The sequence below is a fragment of the Amphiura filiformis genome, chromosome 14, assembly GCF_039555335.1.
Source record: "Amphiura filiformis chromosome 14, Afil_fr2py, whole genome shotgun sequence".
Taxonomy (NCBI): Eukaryota; Metazoa; Echinodermata; class Ophiuroidea; order Amphilepidida; family Amphiuridae; genus Amphiura; species Amphiura filiformis.
The window spans coordinates 7,053,071-7,071,652 of NC_092641.1; the positions used below are offsets into that span (position 1 = coordinate 7,053,071).

At 36.1% G+C, this 18,582-nt stretch overlaps 2 protein-coding genes across 2 annotated transcripts; one reads left to right on the forward strand and one right to left on the reverse strand.

The window, feature by feature from the left end:
* The first annotated feature begins 819 nt into the window (after window positions 1-819).
* LOC140169151 (uncharacterized) lies at window positions 820-2,385 on the forward strand. Its single transcript, XM_072192409.1, has one exon. The coding sequence runs from the start codon at window positions 820-822 to the stop codon at window positions 2,383-2,385; it is 1,566 nt and encodes a 521-aa protein (XP_072048510.1).
* A 5,280-nt stretch (window positions 2,386-7,665) lies between these two features.
* Window positions 7,666-17,429, reverse strand: LOC140169638 (flavin reductase (NADPH)-like). Its single transcript, XM_072192917.1, has 5 exons — window positions 17,107-17,429; window positions 14,132-14,285; window positions 10,733-10,931; window positions 9,857-10,015; window positions 7,666-9,427 (listed from the first exon to the last, which is right to left on the reverse strand). Exons 2-5 carry the CDS (start codon window positions 14,264-14,266, stop codon window positions 9,279-9,281), a joined length of 642 nt encoding a protein of 213 aa, XP_072049018.1. The 5' UTR covers window positions 14,267-14,285; window positions 17,107-17,429; the 3' UTR covers window positions 7,666-9,278.
* Window positions 17,430-18,582: the final 1,153 nt, after the last annotated feature.

The window sequence follows — 18,582 nt, forward strand, 5'->3', positions numbered from 1 at the left end:
TACAAAAATGTAATAACTATACCGATGACGAAATTTTATTCAATTAGTACAGCTTATAAACATCTCAATGTTCTACTTTTAGGGTGGTTACTTGGAGTTGCCAAGAAAAAAATATCATTTTCAGAATGTCATCATGTCATGACTGTATATATTATGTACAATTAGTCAAGTGGCGGGGCAAAAATGCAAAACGTTTTTATAACGTTTCAAGCATTTTATGTTTTGGTTTTGGTAAAAAACGAATAACTTTAAATGTCGGGTTTAAGGTCGTACATTGTAAAACGTTTTGTTTGAAAACACATTTTTAAAATTTTGTCAAAATGTTAGGTGGGCTAGTGGCTTGTGACCCCAATTGCATTTTATTATCATATTCATTCATTACCCAGCAAATACAAAACATTAAATAAATGAGTTCTGGTACAGATCCAATAAAAATGAAAGTACTCACTAGATATATTTCAGTTCCTATCAGGAACCTTGTTCACTCTGCAATGACTGTAGTGTTTCTAGATGTCGGCAGTACTTGGTGGCTGTGATGGTGTTGCCACACTTGTAGGTTGCCGTTTTGAGATGATCTGGTCATAGATTCTGTCCAATTTGTATGCCCCCTCGTCCTTGTTCATAGTGTTTTTGCCCCTGCTCCTGATCCATATGGCTTCGTTTAGCCAACGCGTGGTTTTGTCTGCCTCTTGATCTATGATTGCTGCCTCGTCCCAGTTGATAACATGGTTGCTGGCTGCGACGTGCACAGTTATTGCCGATTTATGAATTTGGGATGTGGATGACTTTCTTTGTGACCCAAATCTAATGTTGATAAGGATGAAAGTACGCCATAAAACAGCTCAAAAAGAAACGTCAATTAAAATATTGGGAGCTGACAAAGGTAGAGCAACAGTTCTCATGGACACCACAGAATACGAGGAGAAGTTGGCCAACATGTTAAACGACACCAACACGTACATGAAGTTGGACAAGGATCCTACGCCGCGGTACAAGAAACAACTTGTCGGAATCCTAAGCCGTTTGGAAAAAGAAGGAAAGATTAGACCAGAGGACAAGAAATTTTTGTACCCAACGGCAGAGATCATCCCCCGCATCTATGGCAGCCCAAAAATACACAAGAAGGAGAATCCGTTGCGCCCTATTATAGACTATACAGGCTCCATCGGCTATAATGTGTCCCGTTCTCTCGCTGACATTATCAGTCCATTAGTTGGAACCACAAGCCATCACGTGTTGAATTCCAAACAGTTAGCCGAGGATTTACAAGACATAACAATAGAGGATGACGAGTGCCTGATTTCTCACGATGTTGTCTCCCTTTTCACTAATACACCCATAGAGTTGACCCTGGACATAATCCGGAAGAAATTGGAACAAGATCGCAATCTTCATCAAAGAACAAAACTGACAGTTGACGACATCATGGAATTGGTAAAGTTCATCCTAACCACCACTTATTTCACTTCCAAAGGTATCATCTATCAACAAAAGAAAGGCGCAGCCATGGGCAGCCCCCTGAGTCCAATCGCTGTCGACTTGTTTATGGAATGGTTGGAAGTTCAAGCCATAGCCACTGCACCAGCTGGTTGTAAGCCAAAGCTTTGGAAGCGCTACGTGGATGATGTTCTTGAAATTATCAAACGGGGTGAAACAAAGAACTTGACAGATCACCTCAACCAAATAGACCCCACTGGCAGCATTAAGTTCACGTATGAAGAGGAGATTGATGGCAGCATCCCTTTCTTAGACACCCAAATCACCAGGAAACCAGACGGCACTACCAAATTATCTATCTACAGAAAACCCACTCACACCAATCAATATTTGCAATTCCAGTCCCACCACCCCTTATACCAGAAGTTGGGAGTTGTAAGAACCCTTTTAGACAGAAAAGATGCTATTGTCACTGAGGAGGCAGATAAAGAAGAGGAGGAAAAGAAGATCAACGAAGCGCTGACGCAATGTGGTTACCAGAGTTGGGCCATCGACAAGGTAAAGGAGCAAAAACAACAACCAAAAACCAGCAAAAATAGGGAGACAAAAGACACCAAAGACAAAACAAAGGGCTCTGTCGTCGTTCCCTATGTCGAGGGTCTCTCTGAGAGGATGTCGAGAGTCTTCAAAAAACATGGTTTCTCGACAGCCATGAAGCCCCACAGCACCCTGCGCAATATGCTCGTGCACCCCAAAGACAAACGGGACCCCCTCCAAACAGCTGAATCAATTTATGAAATTCCTTGCAAGAGCTGTCCTAAGACCTACATTGAGAGACAGGCCGTCTATTCAAAACTAGACTATCTGAACACAAAACTGAAGCCGAAAAATAAGTTCCAAAAATTTCACCAGGTCACAAAGAAAGTCATCCACATCCCAAATTCATAAATCGGCAATAACTGAGCACGTCGCAGCCAGCAACCATGTTATCAACTGGGACGAGGCAGCAATCATAGATCAAGAGGCAGACAAAACCACGCGTTGGCTAAAAGAAGCCATATGGATCAGGAGCAGGAGCAAAAACACTATGAACAAGGACGAGGGGGCATACAAATTGGACAGAATCTATGACCAGATCATCTCAAAACGGCAACCTACAAGTGTGGCAACACCATCACAGCCACCAAGTACTGCCGACATCTAGAAACACTACAGTCATTGCAGAGTGAACAAGGTTCCTGATAGGAACTGAAATATATCTAGTGAGTACTTTCATTTTTATTGGATCTGTACCAGAACTCATTTATTTAATTTGACTTTGAACGATCCTGATGAATCTCATCAATAAAATACAAAACATGTTTACAACGTTTCAAGCATTTCATATTTTTGGTTTTGGTTTTGGTACATGTTAATAACTTTAAATGTCGGGTTTTATAAAAGTCATAACAAGTTAAAAAAAGTTTTGTATGAAAACGCACTGCAACAACATTTTTAAAATGTTGTCACAATGTTATTGTAAAATAAATTTTGCAAACATTTTTTTCCAAATATTTTGTCAATACTAAAACCATGTAGGTATGTTAGAATAGTTTGTAGTAATATTTCAAAAAGTGTTTTTGAATGTTATGAAAAGTTCTATACCTTTATAATCCGAACTTTTTCGTTTTTAAACGTTTTCTGGCAACCTTTTCTAACCTTTTGCGAATAATGTCGAAAACGATTTGTGTTTTCTGGGTATGTTGTTATTTGGAACATTGTGAAAGGTGACATAAAAGTCTCATTTATATCTACTTCGTAGAACAAGTTTTAGTGTATTTTAAGCAAATTTTATAAGATGTTGTAAAAGTAGTGTTGGGTACGTTGAGACATTATGCCCCTTTAATTTAAATGAAATTGAATGCAAAGCCGACGTCTACGTTGCGACTCATCAATAGCATCACACGATATATTTTAATCGCACCTAATCACACAAAGCACAAGACATAAACAAGGATGAATTTCATCTTGTTATTCTCTCTGTCTGTTCACCTTCATATTACCAAACAAGATGTGCATGAGGGTTGTGTTCACACGATGGAGAAAATCTTAAGAGTAACTTGATGAAGATGCATTCAGAATTTTGAAGTCTCTCGAAATGATTTGCCCCAAAGTGTTTGCGGCAACACTGACGGATTTCCAAGGAAGGATCGCCATTGAAGATAATCACCAGAGGCCGATTTTCGAAAGATTACATATACGTTCACGATGGCGGTGACGGCATTTTTTAACTATAAAAGGTTTGACTTTGACAAAATGTTCCAGGCTCTGACAATTCAGCAAGATAGAGAAGCAAAACGAGGTGGTTCCGACTAGAGAAGATGAGAAGCCACTATAGGTTGGAGCAGAGAAGATCTGGTTGGATGGAGGTACGCTTTCAATATGTTCAACTGCATCCTATCATAACAAAAATCAAAACGAATCATCGTCCGAAAACTCCCCAGTCGTTGTGTTGACTGTTGATCTGGCTACGCTATAATAAACATGATAAAGAAAAGGTTGTCCAAATAGCCTAGAATATAATTGAGCGACCGACTTTTGCAAGATAGAGACAATTTAAGTGCTCAGAGAAATGAAAACATTCAATGTTTCGTTGATGTCTGAGAGGTTATTTGAACCCTGACTGTCTCGGCCAAAGGTGCTCATGTTGAACGTAAATGGTCAGATCACCGTCTGAGAGGCACTCCAATGTTATCAAGACTTTATAGATGTAGCCACTTATGGCTATCATTTCTGAGTTAAGGAAAAACAAATTATATATATAGAATACGATGTAGAGGTTAATTTTACGACCTCACATGCACCACGAAAATAGACAATCTTGTCAGGTAGGCCTATTGTCTTAGAGTTATGTTTCATTTGTAAGACAACACTGCTATAGGCGTACACACTTAGAAGTGACCATAATACGATTCACTAAACCTGCCTTAAAGTATATATCTTTCCAATAACTTATTGACAATTGAATTGTAGTTGACAGTAAAGTATTTTTGCTTAATTTATGCTATCTTCAGTAGATAGCAGATATTTCACTCTAGCAATTCTGATTCAGAGTATAGTTCAAGAAGTTATTTGCTGTTCCCAATTAAGTTATTTAGATACAAACCATCTTAAAAAATAGACTAGACAAGAAAGTTATTATTTTAAGACATGATTTAGGATGATAGGATAGGTCAGCATTACTGCTGTTCAAGTAGTTTTGTTTGAGTTTTTAACTTATATAAAAAGTTCTGGCCTGTATAGGGTATCGGGTAACACCGCAAATACCAATCAGAATCAAATACCAATCACCAATCAGAATGGAGCTTTAATTGCAAATAATTCACCCCAACATTTTGTGTGGTGAAATCATTCTTACAATGTTGCTGATTGGTCCAATTGATAATGAAAACTTCTTTTTGGCCAATCGGCAGGTAGTTCACAGTGTTTGAGAGACAGACACAAAATGTTTGAAAGACAAACCCTTTTTTTAGCCTAACCCCTCAAAATATACCCCAAAATTAGGTTAAGCAAATGAATGAATCATCACATTTGTCACTATCAGAAACCAATTTATATTTTGTTATAGAATAATAAACACGATTTGATGGGTATTGATGTTGTGCAAGTGGTCTGGGTTTTAAGCAGCATGAGCAAATTATGGGAAGCAAGACGGTAAACTGCGTGCGGTTTTGTCAGCCTGAAGGGATAGTCGAAAGAGCTGGAACTGAAAGAGAATTAAAGGTGGGTGTCCCGATTGACAGCCTCATCCCCCACTTTATCCCCATCAAAATGCAGATTTTGGTATCAGTTGAAAGCTCATATTTTTCTCAGTTTGCATATTGAAATTAGACGTTCCAAAATAGTATATTTCCGAAGAAATCATCAAAAAAAAAAACTGACAAGTTAGTCTTGAATCTATGTAGTATACACACTGGTGCATAATTGACAGTCGCTTGCAGGGTCAAAAATTACCCTTTGGGGTTCTTTTTGGGCCTGCAGGGGCAGTGGCGTACCCAAGAAGGGGGGGGCAAATGGCGCAGCTAGCTGCTTCCCTGTGAAAAGTCTTGCCCCCTCTCGCCCCCAGGATGGTGGCCGCTCCGATATTTAAGATTTTTAGGGCTTTTTTGTAATTTTTTTTGCCCATTTTTGACCATTTTCGTCAAAGTTTGCCAGACTTAAAATTTGTCTTTAACCCCTTTGCTCATCCTCTGAAAAAGTGCTGGCCATGCCACTGGTGTGGGGTCAAATTTGACAAACACAAAATGTCTGTGACACAAACCAAACTAATCAAATAAAACAAACAGCTGTTTAATTTCAGTTGTCAGTGAACTAAGTTTGCTTGCTATCTTCAGTAGATAGCATTTATTTCACTATTATAGCTATTCTACATTTTATGGGGGTGTGCACTTATCTGGAATAGCCATTCATTTGTCACGATTTAACGTGTTTTTCCGAGAGGGCAGTATACCATCTGGAGGCTTGGGTGTATTTTTCTCAATACTCTCTATAGGCCTAATAAGAGAACCCCTTGATGAGAATATAAAAGCCAATAACCTCAATTGGTCATCAGATGACGTCATTGTCTAGACAAGATGATCAATGATACTGGGCCATTCCATCTAAGATCCACACTCCCCCTGTGGAAGATTTAGCCAAAGTATTCCACAGAGGGAGTATAAGTTTCAAACAGAATAGACAATTGGGTAACTTCCATGAAATACTCCCCGGGAAATACTCCCTCCAGTTGTAGAAGATATAGCTAAAGCCATAATATAATATATAATAATGATTAACCCCAACCAATTACTTTTGAAAAACATACTCCCCCTGTGGAAGATATTTCCAAAATCTTCCACAGGGGTAGTGTGGATCTCAACTGGAATAGCCCATTATGACCAAACAAAATGAACTGACCGTTTACCATATTATTGTTCTTATTATATAGGGTGTAACAAAAGTAAGAAAGAGGGGAAATTAAATTATTAAAAGAACGAAACTACACGACTGTTACATCTTATTTAGCATTAAAATGACAGATTGATGGTCCCAATTCTGATATAAACTCCTCAACGAAAGTTTTGGATAGTTTTTCAATAATCACACCCATTTGAAACAACAACATTTTTCACGGCTGAGTACACGCCTTGTGAATGTAGTGGGGTCTCAAAATGAATTTGCCATATTGTTTCAAATGGGGTGTCATTGTAAAGGAGAGTATTGTAGCTATCCAGTGATATGCAACACGATATGAATATGTCTCAAATAATTGGAGATACAGATGCTTGAAAAAACTTTCCAAACTTTTGTTGAGGAGTTTATTATAGATGTAGGGCCTACTACAAAATGACTATACCGTGTAAGGTTAAGGCCCATTTTTGGTCATCCGGAAGATCGTAAAAATCATCAAAATTCAGATTTTAGCACTTTTTTGTTAGTGTCATAGATGTGCTAACAACACCTGGTGGTTAAGACATATTTTACATGAATCTGTAATTTCTATACTTAATTACTTATACTCGATTTCCATTATCCAAATCAATATATTATTGAAAAGTAAAAAAAGTTCATTCTATAAATCATATACCGGTACTTTGAAAAGTTGCTTGATTTATTGTTGTAAATGAATTATGTAGGCTATACGTTTTACAAAAGTGCTGTTGTTTCAGTCCTCTTTACAACATAAGAACCAGAGGACCTACAAAAAATGTATGTGATATTTAAATTCTTCTACATATTCGGTAAAAAATGATCAATGCAATTTTTGCCAAAGCTCACTACCATTCGCAAGATGACTACCAAATCGCAACAGTTTACTACATGTATTTGAATGGGGTTCAACTTTGTCAATACTGCTGTTTTCATCCTTTGTTTGTTTATTTGTTTGTTTTTTACCATATTTTTCATATCAAAAATACCCGACCATGAAAAAATGACAATTTTAATGACTTACGCTCTTAGGCAATTTCTAAACAATTATATCTTCACACCCTCGCTGGGATCACTGAATGGGCCTAGCACTTGTTCAGTGCATGATAGGCCCTCCAGTGACATTACAAAATCCACCAGTCCTCTCGGCGCGGCGCTGTAGCAGCCATGTGCGCTTCTCGCGCACCCCGGCCCCCTCCTCGTGGAACTAGAATTAGTTCTAAATGGGCCTTTAAAAGGAACTTCTTTTTTGTATAAAAATAGCTATAGTATAAGGACAACTTTTTAACAGTGTAGTATAACATCCCTTTATTTCACCATCAAACAACTTCTACATAATAAAATGCATAATGTAAAGCAAAATCATTTCGTGGAGGCCAAACAGAGCAGAGCTCTGACATTTTTGACCATGCCCTGTACAATTATAAGGCATGACGGATATTCAGTACTATAAAAATTGCAGCCTCCATTAGTAGCCTGGTTCCATGCCTATTAATAATTGGTACCTTATTAGACAATTAAGATAATCCTAGAATCGTGAGGTAAAAATTAATAGCGTTAAAATTCAAAATTACTACACCTATGGTAAAATCTGCTAAAATCTCATCATTCAAAACGTACGCTCGCTGTCCGGCTCGCTGTTGACGTTTCATCAACCATCGGTTGATTTCGTATAATCAGTGCTGCCGTTTTGAAGTGCTGTGTGATCTATCCGGCAACACTCAGATCACTTGAGCAGTATCATTCCTGGTGTTAAAGTTCTTGTGCAACACGTCCTTGTATAGAAGTGAAAGTTGGTAGGCCCATTCATCTCTGTTTAGGAGTCATAGTACGGAAACAAACTGTAAAACATGATAAATCAAAGAGGCAATCTGGATCTTGAGGAACAGCGACAATCTCCTATACAGAGATGAGGGGCATATCAACTTTCATACCTACTCCTACGACCCTGTGTTGCATACGAACTTTCTAACAGGGGATGCTGCGGCTGAAACTCAGAGTGTTGTCAAGATCACACAGTAATTCAAAACAGCAACAATGTTGATGAAATCAACCGATGGTTGATGAAACGTCCAGAAACGTTAAGTTTTGACTGGTATCGATTTGATTAAATTTCTTGATGTTATGGATAAACTACAGACCTGATGAATTAATTTAATGACTATGTTAAAATCTATACAAACATATTCCTCTTGTCACGACTGAGGATTCAATAAATACGGTATACAATTTAATAAACTATCTATAACATAATATATAGATTTACAACTATCTAAATGTCAACATTTGGGCTCCCACAACTGGTCAAAACAGACAATTTGGCTGATTTTGTTACAAGGTATCATTTTGTCTTGTAATAGGCCTACATTGTAACAAACATGATAAAACAGAAGACACTAGTGTTTATTTACTCTAAGAAAAAAAGCTCTAAGGTCCTATTTCTCGAAGCTTGGCTAGTGGTCAGGCTTCCTGAGAAAACAGCCTATATAGCCCTGCTAATGTGAATCCATTTCTTTGATTTATCTTTCTAAGTGATGTACAATGTGAAATTGTAAGCAATGGTATACAGGGCTACTTGGGCTTAAGCCTGATGGCTTATGAAGCCTGACCACTAGCCAAGCTTTAAGTAAACGGCCCGTAGTGTCTTCTAGGGAGAACCCACTTGAAACTTCAAAGAGCTGAACATTCAAGAACCATTTGAAGAACCATTATAGGAGCTTGGCGAGCCACAAAAGATTCCTCAGAGTGTCCATTAAGATCATATTTATGGTTCCGTTTAAGAACTATCGAGGGAATCGGCATAAAAAATGCACCAAAATGAATACAAACAAGCCTAGTATTGGTTCAGTGGTTCTTGAGGTAGCTCTTGATATTTTAAGACGAAGTCTATAGGACTATGCTATGGAGACTAGCTTTCGATTCCAGGTATCGTTATCAAGACATGACAGCATAAATCTGGCCACGTCTGCTCTGGGAATCTTACTGTAACCCATGAAATTCACACCTTTTATATACTGCCCCTCCACGGTTTTGATCTCCTTTGCTGTACGGAAAAACACAGAAATGAAATCATAATCAAGAAAGGTGATAGAATAAAGCTTGTTTATTGGAATTTTACCAACCTATTAATCAATCATATTTGCAATCAATCAGAAAATATGTCCCGCGATAAATCGATCAATCAATCATTCAACATGTCAATCAATTAATATATAATTCAATCAATCAGTCAAATAATTGACCGATTCATCAATCCATCTATCAACCATTCATAATCAATCAGGAAATCAATCAATCAATCTAATAAGCAATTGATCGATTAATCAACCAACCATTCAATCCATCAATCAGCCATTCATATTAATCAATAAATCAACCAATCAACCAACCAGCAAATCAATCAATCAATCAATCATTCATATCAATCAATCAATCAACCATTCATATCAATCAATCAATCAATCAATCTTACCTGTGATATTTCCATCTCCTAACATAGGTGGTTTAACGACAGTGTAGTTGATATCTTCACATTCGTTCAAGTAAGCCTCCATTACAGCCATATTCTCAATAACTTTCTTCAGGAACATAGGCTTCAATAGCCAGTCGACCACAAATGGCCCTTTTGCGTCTGTAACAGGTATATAGAAATAATTGTTTGAAAAACTCAAATTAAATTTATAAAGCAACTATAGATTTAAATTGAAAGGGGATGGGATAACTTCTAGGACCCATCTCTGGGTAAATAGGCTTACTCAGAGCCAAAACAAACTCCCTCTTCATCACTCCACAAATAATACCCACACACCACTGCATTGTACCAAGCAAAATTAAGCGTAACCCTAGACTGTCTTACAGACTGGGAAACTGATTACTACGCAAGCTACCACCATGTGTAGGACACTAGGAGTAGAGTCTACTTTTGGCTCTCTAACCTACCAGCAACAAAGTTATATATACTCCTGATAAAGCATTTGATAATTATTATGATGGCGCTTGTAACGCAAGCTCTAAGTCAGCTCTAAATCACGAAGTTAGGATCTTGAGATCACGAGTTCCCCCAAATCACGAGGTCACGAGTTCCTGACATAAAGTCAGGATCTCGTGATCACGAATTCACGATCCCGTCTTTTAAGATCATGATTTCCTGACTTCAAGTCAAGAAGTCAAGAACTCGCGCGCGAGATCCTGAGTTCTCGAGGTTCTGACTTAAAGTCACGAAAATAGGATCTCGAGATAGAAAAACGTGGATGGGTTCAAAATTAAAATACATCACTGTCTAAAAACTGGTTTCCCAGGATGTTTGGTAACCATGCCAGAAGGAAGATACCTTACCCCGGGACCTTACCTGTACAACACCACGTAGACATGCATATTACTCTTGTTACATTGGCTGCCCGCATACCGCCTACGATACACTTCATACTGTCAGAATAGAGACTCTTTGCCGCCTTCTTTGTAGTAGCTCCGAGACATGAAAGTACTGCATCATGTCCTGTGAAGTGTTCTTGTAATGAGCTCTCGGAGAAGATGTCACCTACCACTACCTTTAGAATTGGGGAACAATAAGAAATTGTGGTACACTGTTAAAATGGTGTCTTGGTAAGAGAAAGATTTGAGCCAGGTATACCAATTTGAATACCTGGGTTCAATAGGACAACAACTCAGAGTATGTCAAAGATCTGGAAGAGTCGTGGTTTATCAATCAACCTCAAGGTACGGTTACTCCGTGCAACAGTCTTCTCAATTGTTACATACGGGTGCGAATCCTGGGCAATGACAAAGAATGACAGGAAGAAGATAGATGCATTTGAGATGTGGTGCTATAGGAGGCTGTTGGGAGTATCTTGGAAAGACAAGAAGACAAATATCTGGGTCCTGAATAAGATTGGCACAGACTTAAACATCAGAAAGTCCATCATTGAGAGGAAATTGCGCTACTTTGGCCACATTGTAAGAAAGGATGGTGGAGTTGAGAAGCAGATTCTTCAGGGAGCTGTGGAAGGCCATCGTGGAAGGGGACGTCCATCAACATCTTGGACAAATGATGTGAAGAACGTTTCATCACACGGAATGTATGGTGCAACACGTTTAGCTTTTGATAGAAGTAGATGGCGTACTCTTGTGAAGACCACAGCAGCGCAATCCTGCGCCATCTGACCCAGAGAGAGAGAGAGATACCAGTGGCGTAACTAGGGGTTGTGGCGCCCAGTGCTAAGGATGCATAATGGCGCCCCTCCCCAATTCTTGAAACAAGTGCGTGCGGAGTGCGTAAAAATGTGCACAATTAGGGTCTATCACTCATTACTTTTGGTTATAATGAAGTTGTATCCGTCTTAAATTAATCTTTCAAATGATTTTGTGCTGAAATGCGCTAGGAGGAGGCACAGAATCGATGCTGAATTGGACAATTCGGTGGCACCAAGGGCACGTGCCCCCCTCTGCCCCCATCCCCCACCCCCGTCGCTACGCCACTTGTATACCACCTTGATGTGGGGAACAAATACATAGGCGTAGATCCCGGGGTGGGGAATTAATCCGCCCAATATTTTTTCAGGGGGATAGTCCATGGCAACCCATGTTGACGCCTGTACCAAATTAAAATGTACCATAAATCTGTCTGTTTTTATAGGTGTCATTTTGTATCATCTATGTCCGGAACAGAACTACTGAAGATGTCATGAAAACTACTGACTAATCAAATAGTTACCAAGTTTAACTTCCTTCAGTCACTACATCTTACCCTCATCCTCACGTGAATGAGTAGGAGGACTGAATCAGGAATCCATGTTTTACTTTTGTCTTCATTGATTTAGGACAATGATGTCTTTTGAATATAAAGTGCATCTGTAACAAAAATAACATGTATATCGTCCGGACTTTTTCAAAAATCGGTGAGGGAGGTCCTTATTATTTGTTATTGTGTTATTTTTTTGACCATTCATTTCTGTGTAAAATTGCAATTGCCAAAGTCAACTGTCAACACATCATAAAATCGGGGAGCCCCCCTGATATTTTTGTTATTTCCCCAAACCCCTACCCCTGGCTTGAAAAAAATGTGTTTATAAATGATAACCAAGAACTTCTAAACATGTCTTTTCATCAATACAATTTTAGAAATAAAGTAAGGAAACAAATAGGAAAAATAACAATTTTTTTTGAAAATCTCCAAAAATCGGTGAGGACATATTTTTTTATTTTACTTGGCCTAAATTGTATATTAATTTATATACACCGATCTAACCATAGTGGGACGTCTTGAATAATGAATTAATTCAAATGAAAATTATGATTATTGCTTCACTTGAGCCCAGGAATGTAGTATTACAATGGGAATCCTGCTTGGTATCATAATCTCTTTCCAAGGAGAAATTATACAAGAAACAATCATCACTAATATTTTGGCAGTTCACTATCCTAATTAAAACGTAGAGTAAGTTATGCTTAATTAGCTTAGTAATGATTAGGATCTAAAGTCATAAGTTTTCCGCGATGCCAAAAACGGACCAATTTTAACGGAAAACAGGATTTCATAAATAAAATTGAAATAATTGAAAAAAAGTGAATAAAATACAAAGAAATTTTTTTATAATATATCTTTTTCTATAAAAACGGACAGAACATGGTAAAAATGGACAAAACACGGAAAGCCACAAGAAAACGGACAAACACATTTAGGTCATTAAAGGAGTATTTCGTGATCCTAGCATCCTCTTTTTATGACATTTTTCAGTAGATATCCACGAAAAAAGCTTATTCCCAAAATTTCAGTTGTTTCCGATTTTGCGTTTGCGACTTATGAATGATTATGTGTATTACACTGCTCCATAGACAATGTGTTGTAATTTCGTTCTGGTGCACCAGAACGAAATTCAAATTTCACGATATCTTTGCTAAACGAAATAATCTGCAAGAAATTTTTTGTATATAAACATTATGTAGCCATAGGTTTCCAGTGATATAAAAATCTCAACTTTTTTTGAGAAAAGTGGGGGGATGAGGCTGTGGATCACGAAATGCCCCTTTAAATGAGAAAAAATAATTTTCACCTAATTTGCATATTTAATTGGCGGCCATCTTGGATTTGAAGGTGTCAAATTTCAAAATACTCTATGGACCCAGGGAAGGCTAGGAACTTGGTTTTTATTTTAAATGAAAGAGAAAAGACCTATTAAGAAAATGTTGGAGTCAGGTTGTTTTTAAAAACCTTTATTTTGGTCAAAAACAGCAAAAAGCCCCAAAACACAAAAAAAGCACTTTTTTGGACAAAAAAGGCCTACGAGAAAAAAATGGGGTCCACTATTGGTTAAAAATCATCATTTTTGAAAAAATGCGTTTATATCTAGAAACCCCTTTTTTTGAAAAAATTTTTATGCAAATTTAATGAAAAATGTATTACATGTAACATGTGAAAAAGCAGGCACATGATTTATTACAATTTGTTGTGAAAATAACATATGATAAAAACTTATTTGCTTTTTGAAATAGGCCTATAGATGTTTTACTGTAAAAATATTATTTATCGCCACTTGAAAAACAGTAAAATACATAATAAATATCACTGCTTAGAAAACAATAAAATACATAAATAACACATTTGATCGCTCAAGAAGTGTCACTTCAAGTTGCAATTTCTTGCGAACCGCTTGTGCGATTTTTGTGGAATAAAAAGTATGTGAAAGAAAAAAGAGTCTGCTTTTTTACATCAGAATGACAATGAAATATGACTATAAATGTGTTTTTTTACCTTCAACTTGTCATGAGTGATCGTCATCCTGTCGGGGTTCCTCACAACAGCAGTGACATCATGGCCAGCATCTAATGCCTGATTTACCACGCACTGTCCACTAGGTCCAGTGGCTCCCAAAACAACTAGCTTCATTTTATTCTTTTATGTAATGCTGAAATACGAAATCGGAAACCGGAAATTATTTCATTAAACATGGGTATTTACGGGTATTTACGCGTATTATTTAATTAAACATACGGGTATTTACGCGTATGTTTAATACATAAAAGTACTAGTATATTTATTTTGCGCCATTATTTTCAGTACAAAGATGGACAAACTAAAGAAGATGAACAAAACGACAACTGAAAAATAAAAGCAAACGAAAGATGGAAGGTTTTCTTGAAAATGGGAAGCAGAGCACCTGGGAACTGTTCTCTTATCGATGGATGATCTCTGTCTATTGGTGATAAATTTAGGTTCAAAATGTGTATAATACTAGTGTCCAAAAATGAGCGTAAGCTGGAGCGAATCAGATCATCATAGAAAAACTGACATGATATAAACATGATAAATATAATTATAGTTTTGGTCTGCGTAGTTTAGTACTTGAAAATGAAACTTAAGAATTAATTAATTAATATTGAATAATTAATATAATTGATCCCCTCCTACATATATCTGCTTAAATGTGGAGCAAGTCATTTGATAATTAAGTACAAAATGAAAGACAGTTGTGGAACGTATAAACACTACATTAAGTTTATAAAATGCAAATCTAGCTTTTCAAAACATAACAATGTAAAAAATTTCGACTATCCACTTTAGATATCCTCTTCAAACAAACTACGTCATGGCCACCTGGGCTACTGTATTTGCATTTAGTGCCTCACTAAGGCATCAATGGGGATTCAATAAAAAGTGACACTTTCATCAAATAGGCATTTATTGCTTCAATAGAGCACAAAGGGTGATTTTCCATAATCCATACATGTGTCATAAAATAATGTAACTTTTTCCTACAGGACTTTTTACAACAATGTAAACATGGTAAAGTAGGCGTGGTATAGGCCTACGTAAAATTCTTTAAATATTACTACTGGTATTCATCATGTAAAAATCAGGAAAAATCAGAATTTTCCTACATGTGGCAATGGTGTAGATTTCTTTTTTTTGGCGAGGGGGGGTGTAAAAATCTTGAAGTAATGTGAAGATGTGAAGGTTATGGTACCAAATTTGCCATATAAATGGCTAAAATGGTGAAATATGGTGCAAAAGTGGAATAAATGTTTTGGGGGCTAATCCCCCCTCACCGGAGTTTGTATACTGACTGAAAACTTACATTCATTTTCACATCCGTTCCTTAACTACTTGTAAATTGGTCAGTTTAAAATCTAATGCTCTCATCTGATTTTGCCTAGATATTTTGGTGCAAATGTTTGATTACAAGGCCTAAATGTTATTGAATTTTTTTTTCTCATACCTTGTTCCATGTAGTTTATATGTAAAAGGAACCTTACAGGAAAGCAGTGTCTTGCACTGATCATTGGTACTGATGGGGCTACCCTAAAAGGAAGCTCAGATAACTAACTAACTAACTAACTAACTAACTAACTAACTAACTAACTAACTAACTAACTAACTAACTAACTAACTAACTAACTAACTAACTAACTAACTAACTAAATAAATAAATAAATAAATAATCAACCAATAAATTAATCAATCAGTTAATAAATAAATAAATAAATAAATAAATAAATAAATAAATAAATAAATAAATGAGTAGAGATGTCTAATTACAACTCATAAGAGTTCCACAAGTTGTACTCGTAATCGTATTATTAGCTCTGATTTAATGCATCGTGCACTCTGCACGAAGATAGGCCTAGTCATCTTTGTCCAAGTAAATGAATAAATGAATAATTAAATTAATAATTGAAAATAAATAAATAAATAAATAAATAAATAAATAAATAAATAAATAAATAAATAAATAAATAAATAAATAAACAATGTGTTCTTCTTTGCTCGCTGTCTTAATTTTTCAGCATGTTTATTTGAAGCTTTAAGAAACGACTTGTGAATGTCAATCTAATAAAGATGGGAATTGCCCATTAATTTCGTTGCATAGATAATGTACAATATATTGAACCGGCATGCACACATCGATAAAGCAAAACATTGACATTTGCATATATAGCAATTAGTGTTGCCGTTAATTGCTATTCATACATAAGGGCTCACATATATAATGGCATGATTTATGTAAAAAAATCTTAAAATAATACTGTAGATGCATGTATCCATCATCATTATAAATAATATAATTCATTCATTCACATTTTATTTGTCAATTATCAATCTTCATACAGAATAGAATAGATGTAATACAATAATAATATTAATAATAATAGTAGTAGTATAATAGTGATGATAATAATAATAATAATAATAATAATAATAATAATAATAATAATAATAATAATAATAATAATAATAATAAAAAGAATTCATGCTAATAAATAACAAATGAAATAATAATTAATAGTAACAATCCTGACAACAGAAATAACATAGATGATAATAATAAATATGTACATAATATGGTGGGAGCTGCTCATTGATACAATGAGAACCAGGTTAAGAATATAATGAATGATTGCAGTATTAATGTAGAAAAAAGAAATGCAATAACAAAGATTTTGTACTACATCGCGCTAACCCAGATTGAATAGACTGGGAATGATGATAATCAATCAACAGACAAAACTGATTGATACTATAGGCCTATTATGATATCTTCTGCACAGTAATACCGTTTACATGCTTCTTATTTGAGTGCAATTATACGCCCTATAATTTTTTGTAAAGATATTAAAATTCCTTTAAATATACATGCAATTATACCAAAGAACAATTTTATAACAACATTGTAACAATGATAAACGTGATCTATGGGACAATTTACAAGTTAAAAAAAATAAACATACCTTTGATGTTGATCAAGGAGAAAGCGACAGGGAAAGCTCCCGTGAAAGCTATATAGTGAAGTGTGCTCTTTGGTTACAGTGAAACAAACGCAGGGTCAACATCTACACCAAGCGTTATGACTGCATGTAATGTATGTGCATTACGCATGCATGTAATGGCCTATATAAACCTGATAACAGGCTTCAGAAGCAGGCTAGTATTTAATCAATGGTGATTGTTTACCAAGTGACTGTGACTATTGAGGTAGAAAACAACAAATGAATGACAGATCGCTTGTGTAGTCGAGGTCAGTAGATGAATCAGTTGGTGAAGGTCATGAGTCCTTCCACCTATGACAACGGCTCAGTTGTTTGCTGTACATGTAGAACATTGTAATTGCTATCTACGGAAGATAGCTATTTGATTATCTGCTGAAGTTTTTATTTGGCAACTGGTATTTTTTTGCTATCTTATGAAGATAGCGTTGGTCATATTGAAAATAGATTTGGCTCATAGCTGTGAAAGCTTTAATCGATATCTCAAGACATTTTAGTATATATTTTTGCTTACCTTTGGCTAGCTGCAATAGGAGTTTTTACCATCTCATGAAGATAGATTTTGTTGGCTATACTAAACAGGGCAATCTGCTGACGATAATTTGTGCTATCTACTACATGTAAAATTATTATTTATATGTTATCTAGGCCTACAGTCATAATTTTAACTATCTTGCCTTTTTAAGTGAATTTTGTTTTGTTTTGGCTTTTGAAAATTGTCAGTATTTAAAAAAAACACACCATTATTTGCCTTTTATTACCTTTGTTTATTTAGCCCACACATCTTCAAACTTATTTTGTTATTTCATTTCGTTTCGTTCGGGTTTTTTTTCATTATGAATCATTTCATTTCATTTCATTTCATTTTATTTCATTTCATTTCATTTCATTTCATTTCATTTTCATTTCATTTCATTTCATTTCATTTCATTTCATTTCATTTCATTTCATTTCATTTCATTTCATTTCATTTCATTTCATTTCATTTCATTTCATTTCATTTCATTTCATTTCGGTTTTTGAAGTTTCATTTTATTCGCTTCTAAAACGTTGTCGCGGTATACGGCATCTTATAATAAATGTTGCAATTTCAACCCATTTCGCTATCCACAAAACACCGTTATTCATTATTCAGATATTACATAATCTGTGTTTGATAATCACTCAGCTAATCAATTACAAGGGTGTCTGCCGTCCCAAGTATAAACAGCAGTATAAGCAGTATCTTTAGATAAATAATAAATCGGATACTTCCTTTTTATCTAGGAAGCACAGATGTTCCAACATGGAGTATCTGCTAGAGGTAATTATCGTGTAGACCAAGCTGAATACAGCACTGATTCTCCCCCCCCCCCCCGGGAGGGGGGAGGGGGGTACTCAGTACAATTGACCATATTCGGACGGTGCCGCAAAAAAAATGGGCAGCATTTTCGGACTTTT